The following is a 13473-nucleotide window of genomic DNA, read 5'->3' as shown; positions in this document are numbered from 1 at the left end:
CGGCCCGGCAATCAGCAGTGCCGCGAGGGGGACTTGCTGTCCTGTGAAGTGTCAGGGAGGGGGCCGTTTCTGAGATGTCCCCCAACCCCGAGACTTTGGTAGGAACCCCGGGCGCTCCGAGGAGTTCTCAGAAGGGTTGGCATCGTGGTTCCTGGGATCTCACGAGCATGCACGAGTGGTGCGGGTCAGCGCGGGGTGCGTGGGACACGCATGTGCAGACTTTGTGTCCACGGGGCCTGGCGCCTGCCCTGCCGGCGTCAGGGTTGTGCCCCCACAGTGCGTTTTCCTCCCGCTTCGGTTTCCGGGGAGGGCCGTGGAGTCAGACTGTCAGGGCTGGCACAGGCCTCCGAGGTTGCTCAGTGCAGCGGCATTCAAACTTCTTTTAATGGGGAGGTCGGGCACTGCCTGTCCACCTCCCGTCGATGTTCCTGCATTGTGGCCTCTGAAACCGTTCCCAAAAACACAGGGCTCCTGAGAACTTTGGCAACTGTTGATCTTTAAAAAATGCAAACATATTTGATATATAACAACATATCAGTGTAACCCGTGTTGATTTGGTACAATTATGTATTGCGATACAATTGCCATCTAGCGATAATTAGCACCTCTATCAGGTCACATAATTATCGCTTCTTAGTGGCTGGAATCATTAAGATCTTGTCTCCTAGCGTGTTTGATGATTATAATGCAATATTGTTGTCTCTGCCCCAGAGGCCTGTTGGCCTTACCACCTCCCCCTCAATTTCACCTGGGGACACTGGAGGTCAGAGAGGGGGGACGACCCAGCCAGGTCACTGAAGGCCCCCCATCCAGCTAACACTGGCTCCTTGTCCCTTAAGTCTCAGCATAAATATCTCTGACACGGGTTTTCTCTGAATGCCACCTGAGCCCCCACCTCTGCTCAGGAGTGGGTTTCCTGTCCAACCTTTTCACAGATCCCTCCGTTTATACTTCTGAAAACTCATTGTGCTGAAATCAGTGCTTCTCGAATGCTTGCATAAGTGTATGTACGTGTACATTCTGGTGTATGCACACATGTGTTTTTCCTACCGGGCAGAGCCCCCAAGGGCTGGGGTCCCTAAAATAGCCCCCACACCGCACATTGGGCTGTGCCCAGGGAGACCGCTGACGCAGTCCTGTCGACTAAGGAAGGCTCCCAGCTGCCTGACTTAAGCGCCACACATTGGCTTTCGATATGCCTTATCGAAGGGGCCGGCCCAGTTCCTGTCCCTGGAAAGAATCAAATTATGGTGTGATTATAGACCGACGACTCTTCTTCCACCACATCTTCTGGGGAGAAGCACGCAGTCTATGTCGGGGATGAGCCAAAAATCTGCTGCAAATGCTATTGATAGATTTTTGCATTCGCCACACTGAGATGGGCCGCTGTGATCGACTTTGTAGAAACGCAGAGCGGAAGCCCCATCCATCACACTGCAGGACTGAAATGACAACACCGGATCCTCTGTTTGTGGGGTCCCTAGTATGTTGGCCTCTGTGTATGCATTCGGTCTGTCACAGAGGCGTCATGACCCCCTTTTACGGGTGTGGGAGCCGAGAGGCTGGGAAGCATGGGAAGTGCACACGGCCCGTGGACTGCAGTTCACCTGCCAGTCAGTCTCTAGGTCTCCGGGACCGGAGCTCTGTGTGAACCAAGAAGAGATTAATGAGAGTAGGTTTTTTTTTTTCCCCCTAAAGAAGATAAGAGCAAAAGCTGAAAGGAAGCTAAATAAATACTTTCTAAGTATTAGAAGGATTTGGGGGCTTGGGGGGCAGGAGCATCTGCCTTTTCGTTCTTTAGAAAAGAGCATGAGGAAGTCCACCCCGTAGCAGCGGGAGGTGCTCGCATGCCAGGTGGCAGAGTCTGCTGCCGAGGCTCGCACCAGACGCAGCCGCTGCAGATGGGTGCGTGAAGGGGGCAGGGGCGGGAAGAACCCCAGACTCCTGTTACGCCAGCCACTGCTGAACTTGGAACGTGACTTTTTTCCCCTTGGCTGACAGTTCTGACCTCTCCACCAAATATGTTTGTCTTTTGCGTAAGTACATACGGTATCTTTAAAAGTGCAGGCTAAAAGACTGCTACTTAAGCCCCTCACTGCTTCTCCCTGCCCCCTTTGTGGGACTGGGTCTGGCCAGACAGCAGCCCATGTAGTTCCTCTCCCTGTCATGTGGTGGTGCTGTTCCTTTAGTTATCCTGGCCGTTCTAGTCCAATATTTATTTTAGGTGAGTAATTTGTTTATCAGGAGGTTATTTTAATCTAATGTTGGCCATATTTTGCTGTTCCACACTATCTGTGCTTCCCAGTGTTAGCAGCTTGCATATCTTGAAGGAAATTAGCAGGAGATGGTCTCAGAGGCATTTGCTCAGCCATTATTTAAGGGTGTTGGGAGGAGGCAGGGTATTGGAGTGGGGCAGGGTGGGGGTGGTGTTAGAAGAGCCTCTGGAATTTGTTGCACTCCCAGGGGTGTTAGCACGATTGACCAGGGACGGTGGGGGGTGGACGGCAGAGAGCTTCCCCAGCACCAGCTTTTGTGCGCCCTGCCTCTGGTCAGCAGCGGCGAGTCTTGTAGTTGCCTTTCCCCAGCTCCCTCTGCCCTTTCTGCTAACTGCATCTTCCTCACCTTCACTGCCAAGGTCAGAGGCAGCGCTTACACGCCTGTCTGCCTCCCCGCCGTCCACACACAGCCCTCATTCCCTGCGATACGTCTCATGACTGCTTCCTGCCAGCCCTCAGGAAGTGGGAAGGAGGGTGGGGGTGGGAAGAAAATGACTGTTTATTAGGGCACCTTCAGTGAATACCGATCATGACTGTTAATTACGGAGCACTGGCACTTGCCAGTTTGCATACCAGGAAGGTGCACCTAAGGGAGGTTAGTGATTTTCCCAACCTCCCACCAATACTGGGTGGACTGCTAAAGTTGGCATTCGGTTGTGACCGCCTCCAAAGCAGGAAATCTTCGTATTTCAGAGATGATCCCCACTGTCCACAGGGAGCCAGGAACCCTGGACTCCGTGTGGGGCTGCGTGACTTTAAATTAGTTCTTTGTCATGGCACCTGACTTCAGTTTGATTTTTCTAAAAGTAGAGCACAACATAAGATGAGTAGTTTGAGAAATCTTTCTTAGGAGAAACTTAAAAAAAAAAGAAAATGAAGACTTATGAGGAAATGATACATTCAAAACTGGTAGCAATGAAGTCTTATGAGGAAGTGACACATTTGAGGCTGATAGAATGGGAACAGATGTGGGAGACCCCGGTGAGTGACAGCCTGCCTTTCCCGGGCCACCTGCTGTCTCCCGGGCTCTCGACTGACACGGAGCTACTTCTGCAGAAGTTCTTCGGGGCTCCGAGTTCTCCAATTAGAAAACCCCTGAACTAGTCTCACAGGATGCTTCCGGAGCTCAGTCTGTTGTTGTCTTGAGATTACATTTTAAAGATGGGCAGACACCTCTTCTAGGCGGTTTGAAAAGCTAAGTGCAGTTTGACTCAGAAAAAAAGGTCCAAAACATTGTATTCGTCCTCAAGCTGTAATGAAATAAATGTGAAACTTCTTACGCTAAGATGCTTAATGCCACAGGCCCTAGTTAGAGGAGGAGAGCCAGTTTCCAGTGGGGCTAGAATGGTTGGCAGGGCTCTGGCCCGCCTTCTCAGGGGGGCCAGGGCCTTCTGAGACGCCCACGCAGAGCTGCGGGTGGTGGTGCTGAGTCTCTCCTGCTTTACACAAAGCGTGGCCACACACGATATTGTAGTAAGAGGGGACCAGTCCTGGTTCTTTCGCCCCAGCAGCCCGCTGTCTTTTCGCCAGGTGACCCAGTTCCCCGACTAACTGCCTGCAGATTTCGGCCCTGGCGTTGCTTTGGCAACAGTGCAGATGTGTTCAGGGGGGCTCCGGGTCATGTGTGAAGGTGGTGTGTGTTTGCTAAGGATACGACACGGTGGAGAACAGTGTTGGCGCGGTGGTCTCGGTGCCGGCTCCCGTGAGGCCGTGCACACACCGGGCCTGCCCCTTGATGCTGTGCTGTCGCGTCCTGATCAGCAGAGCAGGGAGATGATATCTTCCGAGGATCGTGAGTGAGATGGAAACCAGGTGACGCCCAGGTAAGGGGGTTCAATGCTGGATCTTCGTAAATCTCTATAAAGAACAATTCTTCCGATGTTATTGCCACCCCTTGGAAAGTCCAGGGAGGTTCAGGAATTGGCCTCACAAGGGCATGAATCCTCCTGCAGTGCGAATGACACTCTCTGAGCACTGAAGGATACGTAGTTGTTTTCAGTGTCTGTGTTTCTTCTGAGAGCTTTTTCCTCAACAGGAGAAAGGAAATAAATGGATGTAGCAGAATCCGCCCAGCGAGGTGACTCCCATGCTCTTACTTGGTTTTCACTCTGGGGCTTCGGGAGTTAACCTCCAGGACTGCTGAGCTCTAAATGTTTTCGATTTAGAACGTGCATCATCCTGGCATAATGAATGACCGGCTATGGACTGACAAAGATAAAGTATCACAAAGATTTAAAGAGAGAGACAAAAAGATAAACAACTCGTGGCCCTGACGGTGCCCGGTCGCTCCCTCATCACATTCAGGGCTGACGGTACAGTTATTTGTGCACGTCGAGATGTAAGCCGGGCGTTCTAATTATAGCAGCTTACAGCGTGCCTGTTATATATTCTCTCATTGAATCTTCACTGGAGTCCTGCAAGACAGGTAAATATTTAGCTGTTGTATAGCAGTGGTTCTCGGCATGCACAATTTTGCTGCCAGAGGAACATCCAGCAAGGCCCGGCTGCCGTGTTCGTGGGGGTGAGGGTGCTCCCAGCATCGAGTGGGTAGAAGCCAGGATGCTGCTAAATGTGCTGCAGTGCCCGGGACAGCCCTCGTCCCCCACCTGCCCAGGAAATAATACCGAGCAGTGGCCGTCAGCGGTGCAAGGTCATAACACTGTTCTGTAGAGGAAGTACTGAGGCTCCAGGAGCTGGTCTGGCTTGCATGAGATCGTTCGTATAGAGTGTACTTGGCACATTGGGACTGAAACCCACCCCTTCACTTCACTGACAGAGGGCTTTAAATCTTTTACTGTTTTTTGAAAGAAACAAAACCGTTCTAATTTTTAAATGAAATCCTTTGCAGAGACAGTGCATGTAAACAGAAGTCAGTGCAGCTGCTCTGGGTGGTGGTGGGTGTTGGAGACGCTGCTCAGCCTCTTCCGTAGCCCTCCACCCCCATACAGTGAGACCAGGCGAACACCTGGCCCCCACCCCCCGGCCCCTGCAGACCCTCCAGGTCTCCCTGGAGAGCCTGATGGGATGACAGCATCCAAGCTGTGCCTTAATCGGATGTGTTGGGCCACGCAGGGGAGCCGGAGGCAGAGGGGCCCAGTGGGAGGTGTTGCTGGCCCCGTCCAGGTGGCGGGCGAGGACGGCAGGGGTCACGGGCCAGGAGCTGAGTTGAAGCGAGGGAGCACGAGGCTCAGGGCTCTGATCGTGTGGCGCTCCGCTCCCTAGTGGCGTGGGCAGCAGGCCAGGAGCTCGGAGGAGGCGGCGGCTCGCTGCCCTCCTCTGCGCACACTCAGGGTCCGAGGCATCACGCGGCATGAGCCAGTTTGCAGGTGACGCTGGCAGAGCCGTGCTGATTTGCTTCCCTGCGGTCTGCATCGCTGGTCTGTGCGCCAGCCGGAAGCAGGACATGCCACCCATGGACAGGAGAGGCAGGAGGGGAAGGACTCTGTTTTTCTCCTTCCTGGTATAACTCCTGGCCTCCTTTTTCACGTGCATCTTCTGACGAGTTCACAGTGGAAACGCCGAAGTGGAGCCGGGTGGGAGGTTTGCTGCAGGGACTCGGGAGGGACAGTGGCCGGGCAAGTGCTTCTCCCCCCTAACAGCAGAGGCTTTGCCTGTCCTGCTCCCTGCCATCCCCCAGTGCCTACGACAGTCCCTGGCACATGCCGGCACACGGTAGCACATGCCGGCACATGGTAGCACATGGCAGTACGAAGTAGTTAAGTAAGTGTGTGCTGAATGAACTGATGGTGGTGCCCTGGGTTTGGGGTGGAGGGTATGGCTTGAGGTGACAGTTTAACTGTGAGCTCCGCCACAGCAGGACCTGGCTTTGAGGACTGTTTCTGCTTGTTTGCATATGCAGAGCAAGCCTATTAAGCGATCACCTTGCTGCAAAATAACTCATTTTAGAGAATTTTCAAACTACCCATATTGTAAAAATCGATACCTCCCCAGAGGTAACATGTCACTGACTGGAAGGGGCACTCTATTTTGTGTGCCACAAAGAGGGAGAAAACCCTGCCAGCTGTCACTGAAACGCCACCATTGGTAAGAAGCATCTGAGTTTTGGAATGCTAAAATGGGAGGGTGCGTGCCTGAGAGCCGATAAGGTGCGAGGCGAGGCTCAGAGGAGGCTGGACTCTGGGGTGTGTGGTATGGCAGCGGACGCGCTGCGGACTGGAGGGAGAGCTGGGGCGTGCAGGGGAAGAAAAGGCTGTGGCTCCTCAGGCTTTGCTGAGAGTGGACACATCCCTGTGGTTTGGGGATGCATCAGTGGAGAGGCATGAAAAGGACTTGGTGATTTTAAAAACATGGTAGATGAGCCTAGATTTAAAACAGTGCTCCGAAGGCTGGATCATCTCAGCCTTCTTAGCCGCTACTTCCGGGGCTTAGGAAAGCATCTTTAATTTTATGAAGGCAGTCAATGGGAAAATAAGATTTGCTCGAAACCTAAATTTACTTTATAGCCACGTTTACTGAAATGCATCTATTCCACAAAGAGGGGAAAAAAATACCTGCAAGCTAATTCCGTATCATTATTCTTATTTGAGCTAATAATAATCGAGTGTAATTCCCATTACCAGTGACATTAAGATTGGTTGTATTTCAGTAGGGATACTGCTGCTTCTGCTGTTGCTGCTGCTGCTGCTGCTTTGTGAAGGAGCCACGGCTGCAGCTGCTGGGGAGGGAGCAGCGAGGGCTGAGTCATTCTCCCCTCGCCGTGGCCTGGCGCTCACGCCTGGTTCGGGCAGGACTTCGGGCGGGGTGTCCGGGAGACTGCTCTCCATCTCCTCCAGTGACCGGAAGAGCCACAAGCCATGTATTTGAACCTTCAAGGCTTCTTGAGTTTCCTATTAAAAATCAACCCTCCCTGACCCTGGCTGGCGTGGCTCAGTGGATTGAGCGAGGGCTGCGAACCAAAGCATCACGGGTTCGATTCCCAGTCAGGGCACATGCCTGGGTTGCAGGCCATGACCCCCAGCAACCGCACATTGATGTTTCTCTCTCTCTTTCTTTCCCTCCCTTCCCTCTCTAAAAATGAATAAAATTTAAGAAAAAAAGAAAGAAAAAAAAAGAAAAGCTGAAAAATCAACCCTCCCCACAATTTCAGAGGCCCGGGAGGGGCAGGGAAAATGGCTGAGGGAGGCCGGGTGGAGGGATGGAGCCAAGTTCACGTTGGCTGCCTCTCCCTTCGAGCCTCCGGCGCCTCAGGTTTCCACTGGCTTCCTCTCCATTAGCCTTTCAGAAACCTTCCTCGGGAAGCTGGTCCTCCTGCTGACAGCTCAAAGTCTTAATCTGGATCCAGAAGCGTGTAAACTCCACTAACCAGCGCGCAGCGCCTTGGGGGTAACAGCCTGGGAAGTCGGCTTGGAGGCAGACGGGGATTCCACCTGAATCCAGGATATGCCCCTGCTGAGCCCTCGGGACTGCAGGTTGTTTAACTTCCCTCCGCCTCTCTGTCTTCCTTTGTGAAGGGAGGAAAACACGGCTTATCTCAAAGCGCTTCCGTGAGCCCGGAGAGATGCGCGTGTGAAATGACCAGCCCGCTGGTGCTGAGCACACAGGGAACGCCCGGGACAGAAACGCGCTGCGATGGTAGCCGGTGCTGTGCGGGCAGTGTCGCCTGCTGCTTGTCCGCACCATGCGGTGTCGAGGTCTCGAGGGAGGTCTGCTGTGTCCAGAGGGACCTTCTCTGTTGACTCCTGCCTGGAAAGGCCACTGAAATAACCTGTTGGAAAGTGTGGCAAGTCTATTGCTTCACGAAGCTGCAGTTGCCACTGTCTTGCAAGTTAGTAACGTCTGCAAAGGGGCAGTTCTACGGTGCAACATTGTAGAGTGTGGGTGCCGTGGTTCCAAGTGGGTCTTCCATCGGGAGTTCGGTAAGCCCAGCTGAGTGGTCTTCTGTCCAGGGAAGGGGCTGCTGCCCTGAAAAGGACTCACCGAGGTGTCAGCAGCTCATCTGAGTGGACTCGCATGGAGCTCCTGAAACCGACGATAATGCTCTGAATCTTCCTGAGCAGGAGCTCCTTGGGGTGGCGTTGAATGTGTGCCATGTGGCTGACGACGATTCCTGTCCCCGGGAACGACGGGTGCCTGAGCCCCGTGTCGGTATTCTCACTCCTGTACGCCCTGTCGACAGCGAGGCCGGGCTGTTAGACACGGAACTGTTGTCCGTCAAGAGGATCCAGAGCCCTAAGCAGGCTGGAAGATGGTGGAAATACAGTTCGGAACGGCTAGGTAGCTCGCTCAGCAAGGTTACACAGCTAGACAGTGGTACAGCCGAGGTTCACGCCAGCAGCTGGGCGACCCGGGACTGCCTGCTCTCGCGTGGGTCTGTCACAGGGAACATATTCACATCCTGAGCGTTTGGCACTTCGCTGTCTGTAATGACAGAGGGGAAGCTGGGATAATACATACACGGCAATTATAACAGGCAACAGGTACGGAGTGCTTATTATGTGCCTGGCATCCAGCTCCCTGATTACACGTATTACGGCATTTAACTTTCTCAACTCCAGGAGGAAACGATTCTGCTTTAGTTGTTTTCCCAAGAAAGACTGAGTGATAGAAGGGGGAAGTGCCACGTTCACGGCTCTGCAGCTGGAGGGTGGTCGAGCTCAGGGCCACGTGCAGGGATTCCGGGAAGGACGCTGGCCGCTGGCGGGTCCGCCCAGGGCACGGGCTCAGCAAGGCCCTCGGGGGGAGGTCGGAGGTCTGCGCTCGCCTGGGGGTCTCACTCCCAGCGCTGCGGCTCCTCCCTCTGCTGCAGGCTCCCATGTTTCCTCTGCGGCGAACCGAAGTTCCTCGTAGGATACGAGAGGGAGAAGAGCTGCAGAAAATTCACATTGCACTCAAACGCTCTGCAGCAGATGGAACCACCAGCATCCTCCTCCGCCATAAGTACTGTTGATATCTCGAGATACTCCCTCCCTGTTTTTTTTTCTTTCCTTTTTACCTGGCTCTGAAGGTCTGCAGCATCAGTAGGGTCTGCAGCATCAGTAGGGTCTGCAGTGAAGAGACACATTTAAACCTCAGTGGAAAAGTACTCAGGGTAAAACTACGGATACCACTAGGTCACATTTCAGAACGAGAACCAGCTACGGAGAAGACCCCGCGCAGACGTAATCTGGAGAGGGGGGTAGAAGTAGTCGACTATACGAGGGCGAGCTGGAGGTCAGGACAAGGTTAAGTTCACGGGTGAGCCCTTCATGAGGCTGCCCCCAGGGCGGGGCTGGTGGAGACAGGTCACTGAGAGCACTTCAGAGACGGCGCGGGGCTGGGGGCGGGGTGTCAGAGACCCTGGGAAGTCCTCTCTGGCCATCCCACCCCCATCTCCAACTAGTTTAAGGCAAACCAGTCTACTTAGGACATTTTTAAAAATTAAATTTTTCCCCCAAAATTTAAGAGACAGGATCTGCCACCGCCCCCCCCCCCCAAAAAAAAAAAATCCTCAGGAAGAAGCCACTGATGTAAGCAAACTGAAGTGCAGCTGGTCTGTTCTGGAGAGCCTTGGGGGACGCACGGGGAGCCCTCCCCCACCCCCGTCCCTGAGCTCACCCAACACAGTGTCAGACACCTCCCGCCCACCTGCCTGCTCCTCACTGTTCGGGCTCCTGTGGGGGACCCCTGTTTTCCTCTCACATTCCCTAGAATTCCTCCCGGTCGCTGCTCTCCGTGACCCTTGTTTCATCCCCTTGCTTTTTGGTGCATCTGCTCTGCCCAGTTTGACGAAGGTCCTCTTGTCGGGTTTCAGACAAGTGGGCACTTCTGCGGAACTCCCCAAGCCCTTCTCCGAGAAAGCTTGACCGGTGCAAGGTCGGGGGTGCGGGATGGAGGTGTAGCTGTTTCAGATGCTAGTACACCTGGCGGTTCACTGAGGATTAACAGAAAATCATGAATAAAGTCATTGGGATTTGATAAGGGGTTTTTCTCTCAGATAATTAAAGATTCTTTCCACCACCCCCCTCACCCCCCGGAAGTATGAAGGTCGTTAGGAGAACACTGAAACAGATAAAGGCCCAAATCCCCAGCCTCGCACTGCCCACAGGGCCCCTGTGCACTGTTTTTGCCACTTTGGCATCTTTTCAACAGGCGATTCTTTTCTTTAATGCCTCCTACTTAATCCTCAATTTTCTTTTAAACATCAGATATTGGAGAGGCTGGAACCTCATTTAGACCGTAAAGAACTTGAGTGCTTTGTGGCTGGGACTAGCCAAGGAGAGAGAGATTTTTGATACAGAAGAATAATTCATTAAAGGAGGTAATGAAGGCGATTTAAACCATCCACAAACATATCACCGAGTGAATAAAGCTCATCACTCTCAGTTCCAGGTCATGGCTGACTGAAATGATGAAAAATGTAAAAAAAAAAAAAAAAAAAAAAAGTAAAACCAACTGAAGAAATGGGTCAAAAATCTCACTGGGGCTCAGTCAAGCCTGACAATTCAGAATTTGACAAACAAGCAGGAAAAAAAAAAAAGGATCTCATTAACATCATGAGAAAAACCTCCTGGAATAAAGCACTGAATTTCCATGCTGTTTTTTCCCTCGTACACTTACACGGTCCGAAGGAAAAACCTGACTTGGAGCTGGTATTTGTGCGTATCCGATTACAGCCCGGGGAGTCTCGCTCAGACACCCTCTGCTGGAAGTGTGTGTGGTCCCACACACCAGCGCGAACGGACTGGGTAGTGGAGAAATACGGTAACAGTAACGAGCGGGCGGCGCCGCAGCATCTGGGCGTTTGCGCCCGAGACTCGGCTGGCTGGCGAGAGTCTTCCGACGGCCAGGCGTCTGCTGCGGGAATGCGAGCGGGTACACGTGTGCCCACCGACCCCGCGGCCCGGGGAGTTTCACCCGGAGAAGGGGCAGGTGTTAATTAACTGTCGAGAGCGGGTACCTTCAACTCTTCTCCTGGTGTTCCTCCGAATGGAATTTAAACCGTGTCTCGGGAAAACTGAGAAATGATCCACCGACCCCATGAGGTGGGTCTCCCGAGTGGGCGCAGCCAAGGTCATTCCAGCAACGGAGAGACACAAATCGCGGTGTTGGTAGGGAGAGGGCACCGCACGGGCGCTCTGTTCCCGCTCCCCTGCCGGCGTGGGAAAGCTCAGACCACGCCCCCTAGGGGTGCGTTTCCACCTCCTCCGCAACGCGCACGCTCGGTGCCGGGCTGCTGGGCTCCCTGCGCTCAGAGGCCGCGCCCTTGGCGGGCGGCCTTGGCTGCAGAAGGCTGGCTTTCTTCGGCTGCGTCCAACCCTGGGCTGTTCGTGAATCGGCTTCTCTTCTCGTTAGCAACAACATCCCGTGCATCTCCCACACGCGACGGCCTTTCAGATGTTACGTCTCACCCGGTGTCTTTTCACGCCCAACCTCCACCTTCTCCTTTGCTCAACCCAAGGGCAGCACCCAGAGCTGACTGAGGCATAGAAGGAATGAAAGCTCTCTCTCTCCCCCACAACCCTTTCCCTCTCGCTTCCCCCCCCCCTCCATCACACACTCTATCATAATGTTTCTAAACTGTTTCAGAATAAGTTACAAACGTTTCCGTGTACCGGTTCTGAATTTCCTGAAAACAGTGACATCCTCTTACATAGCTGCTGTTTATCTAAATCTCACGGGCATTGGTGCAATACTGTGGGTTAATCTACAGGCCTTATTCAAGGTTTACCAGTGCTTTCTAGAAGGGAGGACAGTCCCGGATATCCGAGGCCAGGATATAAATTGTAATTGTGATGTTTGTTGTTAAGTGTCAGGTCTTTTTAGTGTCTTTTAGCTCAGTGCTTCTGTCTTTGTTTGTTTGCTTGTTTGTTTTGGCCTTTCGTGACCTTGACATTTTTGAAGAGCATAGGCCAGGTATTTTGCAGCATGTCCCTCACGTGGGTTTTGCCGACGTCCTGCACGGTTAAATTCCGAGTTTGCGCAGGAACGCCATTGGAGGGATGCCGTGTCTTGTGCAGTGCATCGTACCTGGTGGTGCACTCTGATCACTCGATTCAAGAGACACCTGCCAGTTTTCCCCTCTGGGAGGTTACTGCTCTTCCCTTTCGAGTTAACAAGCATCTCCGGGAGGTGCACCGGGACACCCTGAGGTGGGGGCCCCCGGGAGAGCCTGAGCCCGACGCCCCCTTTCCCCGTTGGTTTCAGAGTCCAACAGCCGCCGGGCGGTGAACAGAGGCTACGTCACCAGCCTGCTCAGGCTGCATCAGGACTGGCACAGCCACGACATGGCCAATACCTACGTGGCTATCCGCCGGGCGCTCCTGCTCTGCCTCAGGCACATCGCCGCCCTCCGGTCTGGCAGGGAGGCCTTCCTGGCAGCTCAGGGCATGGAGATCCTCTTCAGCGGCGCGCAGGTAATCCACGTGGGGGCCGCCTCTGCCTCGGACGGCACCTGGGTGCTTCCTGCAGGAGGCTGTCCTTTTGGAATCGTCCGGAACAGAGCTGGGAAAACCCCAGCTCAGTTCTTGCTGCCTGCTGTGGGGAGATGTTCCGGATCCAAATCCCCATTCATTGATTCACTCATGCATTGTTTCATCTGTTTGTCCATATGTACTGGGCACACACTATGGTGCAGCGGTTGCGAGCGTAGACTTGAAAGCGAGAGAGCCTGGGTTCAAGTCCCAGCACCCGCCGCTGTGAAACTCTGAAGCCACCCAAATTCTCTGGGCCTCAAGTTTCTCCTTTCCCTCCCTCGCTCCCTCCTTCTCTCCCTTCCTTCTTCCTTTTTGTTCCTTTTTTCCCCCTCCCCTTCTCCTCCTCCTCCTTGTTGGCGTGACAAAGCTGCTTTGTGAGTATGAGCAGCCCCTGGGACAATTAGCACAGCGGAATCTAGGGGGCACCACGACAGACAAGACTGCTGGTTTTGTGGGGCAGACATTTAGTGGGAGAGTCAGACACTGCGGAAGCAAAGAAGTTCACGAGGAAGATGATTTCCTGCAAAGGTCTGTTGCTGACCTGCACCCCAGTGGGATGTGTGTTTGGGATTTCCTGGATTTCAGCCCCAGTGACACACTCCGTAATTTCCCTTGACAAGGGCTAATTTAAACCCCACTGTGCGAGGCCGTATTCACCCTCCCCGCCGATGACATGACCCTCCTTCCAGTGTTGACCGTCTGCCCACCCCCCGGTCCAGGGGCAAGGCAGCTGTGATTCACACACAGTACGTTCTTTGCTGTCTGTCCTCAGTCGGTTCTCCCTC

General features: G+C 53.6%; 1 protein-coding gene across 2 annotated transcripts in view; it reads left to right on the top strand.

Annotated features, from left to right (window-relative positions):
* Positions 1-13473, top strand: part of AGBL1 (AGBL carboxypeptidase 1) — a 479354-nt gene that overhangs the window by 78460 nt on the left and 387421 nt on the right. For both annotated transcript variants that reach the window (XM_045825119.1, XM_045825117.1), the window contains exon 7: positions 12420-12628. In XM_045825119.1, coding sequence (XP_045681075.1) covers positions 12420-12628 — 209 coding nt within the window. The remainder of the gene's footprint in view (positions 1-12419; positions 12629-13473) is intronic.

Source organism: Phyllostomus hastatus, unplaced genomic scaffold, assembly GCF_019186645.2.
Source record: "Phyllostomus hastatus isolate PE091 unplaced genomic scaffold, TTU_PhHast_1.1 phas_scaffold_555, whole genome shotgun sequence".
In the NCBI taxonomy this organism is placed as follows: Eukaryota; Metazoa; Chordata; class Mammalia; order Chiroptera; family Phyllostomidae; genus Phyllostomus; species Phyllostomus hastatus.
Note: the sequence above shows the minus strand (reverse complement) of the source record. Positions and strands in the feature narration are given on the sequence as shown.